The sequence below is a fragment of the Arvicola amphibius genome, chromosome 2 (assembly GCF_903992535.2).
Source record: "Arvicola amphibius chromosome 2, mArvAmp1.2, whole genome shotgun sequence".
Classification (NCBI taxonomy): domain Eukaryota; kingdom Metazoa; phylum Chordata; class Mammalia; order Rodentia; family Cricetidae; genus Arvicola; species Arvicola amphibius.
In genome coordinates, this window is record NC_052048.2 from 33,134,316 (window position 1) to 33,149,364 (window position 15,049).

At 48.9% G+C, this 15,049-nt stretch overlaps 1 protein-coding gene across 1 annotated transcript in view; it reads left to right on the forward strand.

Annotated features, from left to right (window-relative positions):
- Tamm41 (TAM41 mitochondrial translocator assembly and maintenance homolog) overlaps window positions 1–14,791 on the forward strand; it is a 32,515-nt gene extending 17,724 nt beyond the window's left edge. The window contains exons 5-8 of the mRNA XM_038321036.1: window positions 2,418–2,563; window positions 6,237–6,402; window positions 7,755–7,817; window positions 14,644–14,791. Coding sequence (XP_038176964.1) covers window positions 2,418–2,563; window positions 6,237–6,402; window positions 7,755–7,817; window positions 14,644–14,720 — 452 coding nt within the window. The 3' untranslated portion in view covers window positions 14,721–14,791. The remainder of the gene's footprint in view (window positions 1–2,417; window positions 2,564–6,236; window positions 6,403–7,754; window positions 7,818–14,643) is intronic.
- The last annotated feature ends 258 nt before the right edge of the window (window positions 14,792–15,049 follow it).

Here is a 15,049-nt window from a genome sequence, read left to right on the forward strand (position 1 = left end):
CAAGGCTATTAAACAGAGAAACCCTGTGTCAAGAAAGAGAAAAGGGGGGGGGGGGCAGGAAGAAAAAGGAGGCAAGAATGAGTGCTAATGAGTGGAGACTGGCGCCTTCCTGGTTGCCGATGGGAGTATGAAATGGTACAGAATGCACTTCTCCAGAGTACTGAGTGTGTTAGCAGGACCCCGAGTCTACTCCCAAGTGTGTAACTCAAGATAAACGAAAACACGCTTAGCTGAAAATTTCTCTGAATGTCACAACATCCTTCATAATGAATAGCCTAAAAGTTGAGATAACCCGACATCCATCAACTAAAATGGGTAGATAAAATTGGTACATCTTCACAATACAGTTACAGACAACACGTATAATAAAACATTTTGCTGAAGTTGTGTAAGACCACAGGCAGTGGTTCCACGTGAGCCGGAGGGACTGAGAATGCAGCCCAGTAGGAGAGCAGTTGCCTAGCGTGCATAAATCCTGGGCTTGTTCCTAAAGGAAGGAGGAGCCAGGAATGGAGGGGCACAGATGGAACCCCAGAAATTGACAGGCCAAGGCAGGGGGATCATGAGTTCCAGGCCGGTCTGAGCTGGGTAGCTGGTAAGGGAAAGCTATGGAGACAGTCAACTTCTGCCTGAGGCTTGCGTAGGGGCGACAGGAGATGGTGGGTGGTTATTAATTGCATGGGGTTTTTGTGCGGTGTTTGTTGTGATGGCTTCATTTTGCTTAGACATATTAAAAACATTTGCTTAGTGTACCATAAATGGATGAATTGTCTGGCGTGTGAGCTCAGAAACTTTGAAAAGTGGACGTTTTATTTTTGTCACAGCAGATCCTAGACACAGCCACACAGACACAACCTGCACTGAAACCTGTGCATGTTGCTTGCTGCATGGAGTAGGGTCTGTGTCTCTTCAGTGCCCAGTGTGGCTTGTGGTACTTGGTAGCACCCAAATATTCATTGTACTGAAATGACATTGGTCCTGCGGTTAGTTTGAAAGGGCAAAAGTAACCAGTAGTTGTGACTTTAGACTAAGGACTTGGTCTACCCACTGTCCTTTCCCTACCAATAGTATCTACTATGAGGCCACCGGTATACAGTCCTGGAGACTCCACCATGAAGTCCTAGCCTAAAAGGCCACGGTCAGATAGTTTCAGTCCTTTTTCCTCACAGTAGAGACTGCACCCCAACATGAGCCTGGTAGGGGTCACACTACACTCTGTCTATTGTAGATAGTTTTGCACTTTTACTTTTTCCCAACAAGCCAACAGTTTACTCAAGGAAATTCAACTATGCAGGCCATAGCCTCTTAGAATCCTTCTCCCCCCAAGAAAAGGAATTGGCAAAGACAATATGGGTTCGGATATAATTGTCACAGTGCACTCATTAACCCCAGAAGTGACCTTTTGAGTGACAGGTTCTCCCATCCTACTCCCGAGGGCCTCCTTAGCAAATGTGGTGTCTGTCTGCCCCATGCGGGCTGCACCCCTCTCATGGCACTTCACCTGGAAGCCCTACTGTTCTGTCCTGGCAGCACCAGGATGTAGCCCAGAGCCTTGTGCCAACCAGGAACATGCTCTACCCCTGAGGCGCATACCCTCCCCACCCAGCAGCCTCTTGCATTCACCCAGATGGCCCATTTTATGGCTCTTCCCTCTGGGGCTGCCCAATCATCCTCAGTGGCCAAGGAGTCACTTCTCGTTAGCTTCCAAAGCTGTTGCAGTGGGTCTGGTGGCATGTGCCTAGAACCCCCAGCAGACCAGGGGGGGTCAAGAGTTGAAGGCCAACTCGGGCTACATAACAAGTTCTAGGCCAGCGTGGGCTTATATGAGGCCTTGACTCAAAAAGTCAAAAGTAAACAAAGTAGAAGTTGCTCTTTCTCCTTCAGAGTAATTTTTTTGCCCAAAATTCATCCTGTTGCAAATATTGCATCCTTCATTTCTTTCCACTTAAATTTTTTAAAGATTCGTTTTCTGTGAAGGAGTTGTTTTGCCTGCATGTGTGTCTTCTGTGTTCATGCTGTGCTCTTAGAAGCCAGAGATGGTGTCAAATCCGCCAGATCTGGAGCTACAGGTTTTGAACTGTCACTTGGGTGCTGGGAACCTAAAGTCAACAACTGGCCACAGGCGAGTTTCCATGTTTGCCAGCAGAAAGGTTTCTTTAGTGGAAAAACAAGCTTTGATGACCAGGCCGGTGACCTCATGTGAGAGGATCACTGGACGGCAGCTGATATACAGGACTCTGTGACTTCAGACGTTCTTTTCCCCTAAACTCTCAAATCCCTTGTGTACCGTGATAGCCATTTTAAAAAGAAGGTGTTCTGCTGAGGGATCCTGCCATGCTGTCCAGTGGGCCACAGTTGTTCGTGGATCAGGACGGGAGTTCTTCTTGAAGACTGACTTCTCTGGTTGTTTTGACTAGGTGACTTTCGCATGGTGATTGGCGAGGAAAAAGCAAAAGTCTTGAACATTGTGAAGCCCAACGTACCCCATTTCCGAGAGCTCTATGGGAACATATTACAGGAGGACCCCCAGGTGGTGTACAAAATGCAGCAAGGCCGACTAGAGGTGAGCTGTACGCGCCCCGACACCCACACTACCAAAGGAAGAGCTAGGATTTGTTTATGCGTTCATTATTTATTGATGTTTTCTGGGATGGTAGTAATGGAACCTGTGCCTCACACATCCTAGACAAGTAGTCTATCACTGAACTACATCCAGCCTTCTTGGGACTTCTTATCTTGAGGCAGTGTCTTTTCAAGTCGCTCTGGGTGGTTTTGAACTCACTCCACTACTGGAAGCCTTGAACCTGGCAATCTTCTACCTTAGCACCTCCCCCCCCCCCCCCCCCCCCCCCCCCCCCGCAAGAAGCCAGAGTTACAGGCCAGCTCACGAGGCTGGTGGCAAGAACTATCTTTTTTTCCTGTTACTAATTTGTTTAAGCTAATGAAAGGAACGTGTTCATTGATATTTTCATGCATGTCCGTCCTTAGACTTGTTCTCGTCACACCTCAGCCCTCTGAGTGCCCTGGCCCACTCTGACCTGTTCTCTTTTGTCAACATTCTGCTTTTGATTGAATGCGTCCCATTACCCTCCCTACTTCCTCTCCCTCTTTTCTAGTGAGGCTACCTTATTTCCCGTATGTCCAGCCCTGTCCATTTTCCTGCAGTTGCCATGGTTTCATTTTTCTTTACAGTTCCATTGTGTATCTGTGCCACGTCTTCTTTTCTTTTGAGTTATTTTGGACAGTCAGTGGTAGTCCAGGCTGTTTACTTCAACTCCCTCTGTAACCAAGGATGACCCTAAGTTCCCGATTCTCCTGAAGGTCAGAATTCAGGCATGTGCCACCGTGCCCCATTTATATAGGGATAGAGCTTGAACCCGGGGCTTGCTGCATGCTGGGTCTGCATCCCAGCCCTGCACCATGCTCTCTCCATCCATTCATCTGTTGGTGAACAGCAAACCTGGTTCTGTTTCCTGGCTGTTAGGAATAGTGCAGACGGCTGAGCCAAAGGCTCCTGTGGCGTGTTTACTTAGACCCCTTTAGGTCATGCCAGGGAGTTAAGACAGAGCCAGGTCTTTTGAGAACTGTCTGTTAATTCATTAGACCATTTGTGACTATTCTGTCACCATGTTGCTTACCAGGTGACATTAATGCCATTTAATTTACTGGACTGGCAAGATGGCTCCAAGAGTAAAGATCTCTTCCAAGCCTGACTCCACCAGTCATCTCTGGCCCCTGAACACCCAACGTGGCATGTTTGCCCATACCCATAAATAACTAAATGTAATTTTTGTTTTTTAAAGAAAAAGAAGGGAGGGACATTCTGCCTTTGGTGTTGTAGACAGATGTAACATACAGAATATCCAGGTTTCTGGCTTCCTTCAAATGTCTCCTCAGGAGGGTTGTAAACATGAGTCCATCCCTGAGGCAAACCCCAAGGTATAACTTGTTTCTTTGAAAGTAACTGTGAACTGATTCTTATCCTCCTTCCCAGCAGGAATGGAGAACAGTCCATTGGTTCCTGTCAGTCACAGCCATGACTCTCCTGAGCTCCCCTCAGATAATTACCACACCTGGTGCTGAGAGCCCTCGGGATTTCTGTTTGCTCGGGTTTTCAATCATGTGCTGCAACCCACTAGGATTCATTTAGTTCTTCTTATAAAAGCCAGACTTCCTGGGGATGTGACAGAGGCCATCAACACTTTTTCTTTCCTGGGGCCTTCTAGAGAGATGGCACTGTTAGGGTGATGGGGGTGGGGTAGGAAAGAGACCAGCTTTTTAGTTCGTGAATGGGGGGAGGGAGGCAGCAGATTTCCGATCAGTGGGGCAGGCTAGTGGGCTGGAGACCCAGGGAAGCATTGGCGCCGCAGCCTTAAGTCTAGAGGCAGACTACCTGTTTCAAGGACCTTGGGCATTTCTCTTGTAGCCTTCAGCTGACAGAGGAGCCTGCCCCACTCTGATGGAGGGTGATCAGTTGTATTTATACTCACCTGATCTAAATGTTAATTGCCTTAAAAATTCCTTCTCCTCAACATCCGGGCTGGTGTTTGACCAAGTAGCTGAGCACTGAAGATTAATCAAGGAACACAAAACGGCCACCGCACCCCACATTTTCTGTGTGTACACATAACACCCGTCTCTCCTTCCAGAAGTGTGATTTTACTTTTTCTCACTGCTTTGGCCAGGTGGGGAAGAGCGACAGCCTCTGCCCAGTCTTCCCCAGTGGCAGCTCTGACATCCCTCTGTGGCGTTTGCTCATGGCACTCCTAGTGCCAATCTCAGGTCAGGCGCTTCTGCACCCGAGGGCTCTGGCTCTGTGAGGCTGCTGGGAGCTGAAGGGCCTCAGGATTCTTCCAACTCAGGGAAAACACCAGGTCTTTACCTCGGACCAACCTACCCAAAGAGCAAGTCAGATGAATGCCTTCATCTTTTTTGTTTGATGCTATTGTTTGGGACAGGGTCTCACTAGGTCCTAGCTGGCCTGGAACTCACTGTGTAGACCAGGATGGCCTTGAACTTACGTGAGGTGAGTGTGGCTCCACATGACTTTGTGGAGCTGATTCTCTCCTACCTTGACATGGATCCTAGGGGTGGAGCGCAGGACACCAGGCTGCCCCTGAAGCTGTTCTTTTCCTCGGTGCTAAAATCTAAGCGGTTGTGGAGGTGCTGCTGAGGAGGTGGTGCTGCTTCTACGTGGAGGAGGAGGCTGCGCTCCCATGTAGCTTTAATGTTGTTTATTTTTAATTCTAGGAGACAAAATATACTGTATCGGGAAACTGGTCTGGTCTCAGCAGTGGGGCTAACTTTTGATTCACCGGTCCCCAGGCATAGTTTTATATCTGTCTTTGCCCTAGAACAGCTTACTGTATTTAGACTGCATTAGAACAGAACCAGCTGGGTGGCTCAGTCATTTGTAACAAGTCATGACAACTAAGTTAAGCCCTTACCTTCTGTGTTCTGGAGGATTCAGAGGGAGGCAGGCCTTTGTCATTTGTGAAGTACAGCACTTGGGAGACGAGACGGGCCCAGAGCAGGGGCACGAATTCAGATCCCTTTGTCTCATACTCACGTCCCTCACAGCATTCAGAGTGAGGAGGGGAAGCTGAGCCCTGCGTTTGATCTGGACTTGTTAGCTGCAGCCCGCCTCCCTGAGCTGCTGGTTTAAAACAAGTCGAACATGGTAAACTTCAAGTCAGAAACTGATCCTCCAAAGAGGTTTCTCTTGGAGCTGGAGAGATGGCTTCGTGGTTAAGAGCTGTTCTTGCAGAGAACCTGGATTTAATTCCCAGCACCTCCGTGGTGGCTCAAATCTGTCTGTAACTCTGATTCTGAGGGATCTGACACCCAGTTCTGGGCTCTTCAGGAACTAGGCACACACATGGTACACAGACATGTGCAGTCAAAACACCAATGCATAAAATAAAATAATTTTTAAAAAAATGTTTAAGAGGCTTCTTTTCTCACAAAGAAGTGGGATATTCTAAAACCAGGGCTGTCCTTTTTAAAGGGACCTGTAATACTGACCATGTAAATACTCAGTTTCTTAACCCACCTGGGGAGGGGTGGTACTTATGTTAGAGGAAGGAAGATCTTATTTAATTACAAATGTGTGCATGGGAGTCCTGTATAGCATGAGACTCTTGTTTGTGGGATTTTTAAATAGAAGCCATGTGTCTGACAGTGTCTAGACTTCAGAGCATTTGCAAAGACGTCATCTCTCTCTCTCTTTTTCCCAGATAGATAAAAGCCCAGAAGGACAGTTCACCCAGCTGATGACATTGCCCAGAACCCTACAGCAGCACATCAATCACATCATGGACCCTCCTGGGAGAAACAGGGATGTGGAGGAGACCTTGCTGCAAGTGGCTCAAGACCCCGACTGTGCTGATGTGGTGCGGCTAGGTGTGTCCACGAGAACGGTGAAAGCCGCCTCTGTCCTTCTGATGCGTTCATTGTTCCTTCCTCCTTGCCTAAGGAGATCAGGAGAGAGATTGTGTCTGGGGAGAGGAAAAACATGAACAATTTGGGGTTTTCAGGATCCTGGGCTCTAAAGCACTTCAGTGATTGAAGTGCAATTCTTTAGGTTTTAGGAATGTAACTTGTAGATGTCGTTTGAAAGATGTGTCTGTCCCTGTGGTGTGAGAACGAAAGACTGATGGCATCTGCAGCTTCTCTCTGACTGGCACCAGGTTCCATCAATCCCCCTGATAGCTCTCAGGCTCTGTTTCTCCGCATTCACCCCAGGACTTCCCTAATGCTCATCAGAATATTCAGATCTGGGTGGTGGGGCTGACCTGTGCTTTCAGCGCTCAGGAAATTTGCCAGTAGTTCATAACCAACTTAGACTACACAGTGAATTCAGGACCAACCTAGGCTGTAGCAAGGTGAGGCTCTGTCTCTAAAAACAACAGAAAACTCTCACCCTTTTCTCGAGAGATCCACTTCTCTCTAGGGTAGCAAAGGACAGTAGGAAAGATGTAATTATGAAACTGAAAATGATCCGTGTCTCAAACGAGTCCATTTTCCTGCTTTCCCTCAGTAAATATTTATTGATTGGAAATGCGGTTTACAGTAGGAATTTGGAGGGCAACTCACAGCTAACCCGAGACTGGCTCCTCTCTCCCTCTCAGGAACCTGCACCAGGTTTCTAAGTGTGCCCATGTGCTTGCTCCTGTGTGGCTGGGTTGCTGCTGTCCTGAGGCGATGGAAGACTTGGACCCTGTGTCTTAGCATATTCTCTTTATTTACTTTTACACTGGACACTTTTCCCCTAGATAAAAAAGAAACTTTCTTCAACTCTTCTGCATCTTGAAATGCAGAACTAGAAGACATAAGCAGCTTTTTTTTTTTTTTTTTTTTTTTTTTTTTTTTTTTTTTTTTTGGTTTTTCGAGACAGGGTTTCCCTGTAGTTTCTAGAGCCTGTCCTGGAACTAGCTCTTGTAGACCAGGCTGGCCTCGAACTCAGAGATCCGCCTGCCTCTAATTCCTAAGATGACCTTTGAGGATCTCCTGGCGAGCCTCTTGTTTTAAGGCGTCGGAGTTGCACCGCAACCTTTGCCAGTGGTCATGCAGCTGGGCCTGACCCCAGCTGGCTCCACAGTGCCCAGCCCTGTTCTGACACCCTCCTCAGTCACTCCTCCACGAGTTCTGTTGAATAGCTGCAAATGTCTGGTTTTAGATTCTTGAGGGCTGCTACGATGACAGCCATCTGTCTGAGCTTCTCTTGGTATCCTTTTTGTTTTTGTGTTTTGCAGGAGTCTCATCAATCGTCAGACCTTCAAGCATCAGGCAAAGCACCAAAGGCCTCTTTACTGCTGGTAAGAGCTTTGGAAATAGGCGCCTGTGGTAAACCTGCTGTGTACCCGCTGCCCAGAGTGGCTTCAGCGCTGTGCGTTGAATGCGCATGCGTCTCCCCTGGTGACTGGTGGTGCCGGTGCAGGCCTCACACTTCACACACACACACACACACACACACACACACACACACACACACACACACACACACACACACCGTCGACCTGGACACTGCAGTGCCATAGACACAGCTGTGAATACGGTGTGACCTGGACATCTGGCGCTCACTGAGGCGCCTCAGTCCTGCTGAGAGCCCCTGTGTGGGGTTTGCCCTCACATTTCTATAGCGAAGTCATACTGCAAGCACTGCCAAAGCCGCCCTGCAGGGAGCTCCCTCCCCAGCCCCCCTCACGGACACCTGCTTCCCTTGCGGTGAGGGATCCGTTCTCCCTGCTCTTTCCTGAGTAGTGGATTTATGTTGCCGGTCCTCTGCCCTTCTGCTTTAGGTGCCATCTCCCATGGGTGATCTGAAGGCAGTGCTTGAACCACCCAGTTACCCACTTATGTCCTCCCTGTCAGGCCCGCCCACTCGCGTCCTTCCTCCTGTCTCAGAACTGCTCTCACACTTGCAGTTTGGGCTAAGTCACTCCTGAAGGTTTGACGCTGAGGGGAGGCACATGGTGTGTTCGTCCTCCTCGGCTGCCCTGCGGGTCTCTGTCTGGTTCCTTTGGTCTGTGCCTTTTGCTCTTTCCGTGCGCAGACTCCTTTTGATGAGCAGGCTCCTGGAAAAGAATGAATTTGGAAACTGTTTGAAACCTTTTTTCTCTATCTTTACACATAGTTAGCATTTAGGCCAGGTAGAAAATAAAAATAATTTCCCTTCAAACCTTGAGGTCACTGGTTCTGGTGGTGCCCACCCATAATTCCAGCACCCAGGAACTCACAGTTCAAGGTCTGCATAGCAAGACCCTATCTCTGAGCAAAATAGAGAAGGGAGGGAGAGGCAGAATTTTGAAGTAATTACTGCAGTTATTCTCTCACGTTCCTGACTGCTGTTGAAGTTCAAAGCCACGCTGCCCCTTAATCCATTGTGTGTGTTCTCCCTGGAAGCTTGTGTTCCTCCTCTGGGGCTCTGGAGGCTAGGTGGCATGCTGTCGTCTGATTGTTCTGATCTCTTCTCCTGGCCATTCTCTCAGTGGGGAAACCCAGAACAGTCTCTCATTCCCCATTTGTTTTCTCAGTTCTCTTTCTACTCAGAGTCCTTTATCCAGATGCTGGGCTCCTAGGCCAGGGGTTGCTTTTGCTTTTGTCTCCCATGTGTTAGCCTTGTGGTCTTTTCTCTCTGATCTCTGGGAGGTTTTCTCAGCTTTAGTTGTGAGCCTGCAGGTCTGTCTGTATGTAGGGGTACTGGGTGTCACATCCTATGCAAGCCCTTTCCCACCGCATTGTAGTCCTGGCCCCTGCTCCTTCCTCTTTTATTCCCAGCACTTTTGTCAAATAAAGTGGCTCTGTTGATGAGTAGTGTGTGGGAACTCTTCCTCCTCCCCCTTTCCAGCACTTGGCATCGCCACCTTTGTTAGAGAGCCATGCGTTAAGCATCTGTCCTGTGCTGGCTGCTCAGCATATGAAAATGGGCTCTAGCCATCTTGCCTCCTGAACTGGAAAGGGAGACAGACATGCATATCATTGGAAATGGGACAGTGGCTCCCAAACCGAGTGATCTGTCACCCTGTACCTGCTCCTTGGATGTGAGACTGCCTGAGCTGGTGTGGCCACATGTCCTAGAGTCTCACAGCCCAGTGCATGCCCATTGGAGTATTCGTTCCCAGGATATGGCATTGCCTTCCTGAGTCTGTGGAAAGATCTGGCTGGGTTTCTGCAGCACTAAACACTAAGTCAGCTGCAGAAAGATCTCCCACAACTCAGGGGGTAGCCTTGTATTTCTAACTAAGGTAGTCATTTATTCTGCGCTCCTGCTGGTGTGTCCTGGCAAAACTGACATGGAGGTGATTTTGTTTGCTTGGGTGAGTCAGGCTCTCAATTTGTGCTGTGCCTGTGGCTGGCTGCTCCTTGTCGTGGTCGTCCTTGAGTGAGAGTCAGAGATTCTTGAGTGGGGCTTCCTGGAAGGAGCACTTGATGCTTTTAGTTGTGATAATGGTGTTATTTGGGTTTGCTTTTTTTCTTTTAATCTTGTTCTTTCAGAAAGAAATGCCAAATATTTGTGGATTAATTGATATTATATGATGCATGGGATTTGCTTTATAATAAATGGTGGAAGGTAGTGGATTCTGGACTGTTTCTGAGCTGGTGTGTTGTTGAAACCCAGGAAAGATAAGTAGGGTTCTATCAGTATTCTATATTCTATCAGTATTTGTATATTTTTATTTAAGACAGGGCATCATATAACCCTGGCCAGCCTCAGACTTACTGTGTAGCCAAGGATGACCTCAAACTCTTGATCCTCATGTCTCTACCTCTCGTGTACTAAGACATAGCAGGTTTGCACCACCCCACCAGGACCTCATGCATGCTGGGCATGTGTTCTCACTGAGCCACACCCAGACAGTGTATTGCTGTGTAGTACAGGTTGACCCTGCTGCCTTAGCCTCTGGATGCCGGGATTTCTCTCTGCCAATGTCAGGTTGTATATGAGTGTGTTGGGGACGGGGGATTTTAGGAAAACCGAGCTGTTTTCTTTACTGGACTCCTTTGGCCAGTGAGAGGCTTCACTGCTCCATGCTTGTATACTGTGGGGTAGAACTAAACTGTCACTTAAAACCTTTTTAACACTTTAGATCCAAACAACAGAGAAACTGAAGGATTTTGTCCCATTCTGTGCCTGATTTTAATAAAAGTAACTTCAGTTGTGGCGATGTCTTACTGAGAGAAGCAGCCTCTGTGAAACTGAATAACGGTACTGTCGTGAGACATACCAAAATAAACCCAAAACCTACTTCTCCTATTTAAATACTGAAGATAGGTCAGTGAATCTCCACTCTTCCTCCTGATAACCTCCAACCTGAGCCGGGCCCCAGTCTTTCCTCTCACTCCTTCTGTTTGCCAACAGAGGGCAGTGCTAGCAGAACCTGCCACTCAGGTTCCCGGGGGGGGGGGGGGGGGGGGGGGGGGGGGAGCTGGAATGCTGTCCTGCTTACCCTGAACAATGACTTGTTCCACCTTCCTTTCCAAGGAGCCTACACTGCACTGTAGGAGTTCATAGGCTGCAGAAACTGTAGAAAGTGATGACCCTGTAGTTCTGTGGGGCTTCTGGCCTCTGTGTATGGCTGTGGCTTATGACATCTGTAACCAGCCCCTTGGATTGTGTTGGGAAGCATGGCTAGTGTGGTGTGCAGCCTGACCCCTCTGTCTTTGTGGCTTCCCTTGGTGATTCTCACCATCGGACACACTTGTAATCTCAGTACAGAAGTATTATGTTCCTTCTCTCCAGAAGTTTCTGCTTTAGGAGCTGATCTCATCTCTTGGACCCAGTTGTTAGGAGAGCAGCAGGGCTCTCATCAAGTTTTGTGGGTCATAGAGAAGGCCAGCAGGGTGCCCCTAAGAAAGCGCTCTGCTCTTGAGATATCACATCTCTAACAAAAGACCAGCTAGGCCAGGTGTCACTGTCTGAGCTGCAGCCCTTTACAAAGTTTCTCTGCCCAGCTAGAGGCTGCAGCAGTGTAGTAAGTTGGTGTGGGGACAGTCGGTGACCAGCCTGAGAGACAGGCCAGAGCCCCACAAAGGATGGCCCCAAAGCTGCATTCACCATTCAGAACTACAGAGCCTCCTTGTGGGCAGAGGGAGTCACGGGCGGGTGTAAGACTACAGCAGCGGCAGATGCCAGAGACCAGCAGATAGGGTGCCAGCCAGCTAGCCCAGCTTTGGGACCTCCAAAGCCTGAACCCGGTCCAGGGCAGCACAGCCAGAGAAGAGAACCCAGGATGGTACCTGGGACATGTGAGTGGGACACAAACAGTCAAACTCAACTCAAAAGTTCCACCTTGGGAGGCAGTGGGGCCACCCTCTGAGGTGCTGGGGCCTGGGGAAACTGTTTTCTAATTTTCCCCACCTGTCTTTATGGTCAATCAATTAACTCTAGAGGCCAATCCCTCTCCCAACTTCAAAAGATTCTGCTGAATTAACAAGACAGGTTTAGTCTTGTCCCTAAAAAAATATCCCAGCATGCCTCACTGCCTCTCAGCCCTTTCCTGAAACACCGTGGAGCCGATCGTTATTTTCTTCTTACATCATCTTTCTAATAATGTGTTTATCACTGAATCCTGAACATCCATCCTCTCCCTCCTTCCTTCCCTTCCAGCAGGGTCTGTATCTGAGGCTACAGTGAACTCAGTTCTGGCTCTGGGCCCTGAGTTCTGGGACGGTAGATGTGTGTAGCTGTGTGTAGATGTGTGTAGCGGTGTACTGCCACACACAGCTAAGTCTGGAGCTTGTCAGATTCTGCTGTAGCTCTGCCTCAGATGTCCTTTCCCGTGTGGCTAGGTCTTCATTGGGAAACTCACTGCAAGCCTCTGGAGTCTTTACTGACTTTCTCCTCAAAAGTGTGGATTTGAATTTGAATTGTAGGTTAGAGTCCTGAACAGCAGAGTCACACCCCTGTCTTAGAGCATTTTCTGGAGAGTTTGTTGCACTAATGGCCCCTTCTTGTTGATACTTTTTCATTTTGAATTGAATGTGTGATCTAAATGGATTTTTTTTTCCCTCCTTTCGATTTGTCTTTGTTTATTTGACCAGAGTCCCTTGCATGCTGAGCACTAAACACACACCTCAGAGCCCCAGCAGCCCCGGACCCCAGTCCTGCTGGATGTGGGTAATACAAACAACTCCACCCTGGAGCTGCACTCTGCCCTCTCCATAGAGTCTTCACGGGGCTTCCCACTTCCTGTTCCCCGCGCTTCGCAGCCCTTGCTGTCCTTTGAAGGACACTTTGCCTGTTTCAATTTTATGAACTTGTTGGTTGAAATTTTTAAAACCTTTGTTGAAATTAATCTGTTTTTTCTTAACCTTGTGCAAGCCTCAGAGCCTATGCAAACCTGGCAGGATTGAGCACTTTCAGGGTGGTAAGGCTATGGACAGAGCCCGTGAAAACCTAACTCTGAACTCAGGTGGAAGTGCACATGAGCAGTGCACAGCAAACTTCCCACGGCTCTCAGAAGCTCGGTGTCTCGTGGACAGACCCTCTATTGCCTAGGCTAGCATCCTACTGATGAGAAACTGGAGGAAGGCTCAGAAAGGGAGAATCGCCACCTCACCGTCGTCACCGCCTAGCGGGGCCCATACCCGAGCCTCTGTGTTCTTTGTAGCACAGTTCCCTGGTACAGTCTGACAGAGCCCAAGGAGGGAGTGTGCTCAGTCAAGGGAGGCTTTTAGGGGCTGGAGAGATGGCTCAGAGGTTAAGAGCATTTCCTGCTCTTCCAAAGGTCCTGAGTTCAATTCCCAGCAACCACATGGTGGCTCACAACCATCTGTAATGGGGTCTGCTGCCCTCTTCTGGCCTGCAGACATGCACACAGACAGAATATTGTATACATAATAAATAAATAAATATTAAAAAGAGAGGCTTTTAATCCTCTAAGCGGCCAAAGGTGGCACCAGGACCACTCTAGCTCTGAGGAGCTCCTTGCTAGGTTTTCTGAAGGCCTCCAGCCATGACTCAGCAACCTGGGCTGCTGCGCTGAATCTTGTCTGTGTGACGGCCTGACTTCCGCTCAGTCTTCTGGTTGGTTCCACTGGAATGTGAAGCAGCACCTTATGTAATGATCTTCCAGCCCTAGTGTTCAGGTGGGTGAGGCTGGCCAGAGTCGTTGCTCCAGGGAGAAAAGGAAGAGGGGTGGAGGCAGCGAAAAGGCTGTGTTTCTCAACGAGATCACGTCAAGCCAGGAGCACATCCAGATTCATCACTAATGATTTTGGGAACCCTGCCTTTTCTCTGTCACTGCCTGCAGTAGCCACAGGTTCCAAGCAGGCGAGGCAGCTTCTAAGTAACAGGGTCAGGTAGTTTAAAAGATCACTTCCTGGAATGCATTGTGCCCCTTGTCGACATGTTCACTAAGCCCACAGCCAGGAGCGTGCACTTCCAACCACAGCACAGATCACCGTGTACAACTCAAAGGCCACACCCTAAAGCACTGAGTGCCCTCACCCATAACATGAGGAAGTCAGATCCATAGTAGCGTCCAGGGCTAATACTAATAATTGGCCGGGCTGGAGAACACTAGCATACTATTTATCCCATTGTATGTTTCCCGTCATCCCTAGCAAGCCTCTTCTCTGGGGTCTTGTAGTTGGAATGAAGTCAGGACTGTGAGGGCCAGCCCTCCCTCTGCCACTTCAGAAGACTCAGCTGAGTGCCTGCTGTGTGTCTCTAGGCACCAGGTACTGCCCTGGTGAAAGGGAACAAGGTCCCTGTCCTGGGGCAGCTGTCAGTCTAGACTGAGAGACAGGAGAGTCGGCTGCAAACACTGTACAATGTGGTAAATGCTGTGCGAGAGATGAGCACCAGGCACGAGAGCAGCCTGGCATGTGCACTAAGCAGGAACTAGTGAGAACAGCCTTTGTTCTGGGCAGGCAGGGGGACGTGTGGGGCACGGAAGCAACGAGCTGCTGGCTGGCGTGCAGCTTCTGTGACCTGTGAAACTCTGGCTGCCTCAAAGGCTTGCTATCCGAGGAAGTCTAGTTCCGCAAGCCGCATGGTCTGCTCTGCTACAGGTCTCCAGACGCCCAGTCAGCCCATCACAGCCCCATCTGCTCAGAGTGACACCGGCAGTCACCGTCCGCGTGACGTGTCCGCTCAGCAGGACTCCCTTTCTCACCCATGCTTCTTGTCTCTTGCAGGTGTGAAGAAGTCAGTGATTTACAGTTCACGGAAACTCAACAAAATGTGGAAAGGCTGGTTGAGAAAAACACCCTGACTTGCTGCTTGTGTGTGTTGTATAGATATGAATAAATGGCTCCGTGCTTTTTGATGGAGCTTTGTTTATCACTCTGACTAGCTGCTTGAAATTGAGGAGACCAAGGTTTGCATCATACTTGGTAGGGTTTGGCTTTGTTTTGTATTTTGCTTTTAGACAGTGTCTCACTTTGTCATCCTGGCTGGCCTCAAACTCGCCGAGATCCACCTCTCTTTCCAGGCTACAAGTTTGGGTGCCTCCATGCACCACCCCATGCCTGGTTCACATGTCAGACACTAACTCAGGTGCAACCCAAGCATGTGAAAGGACTTTGCATCCCAAGATTCTTC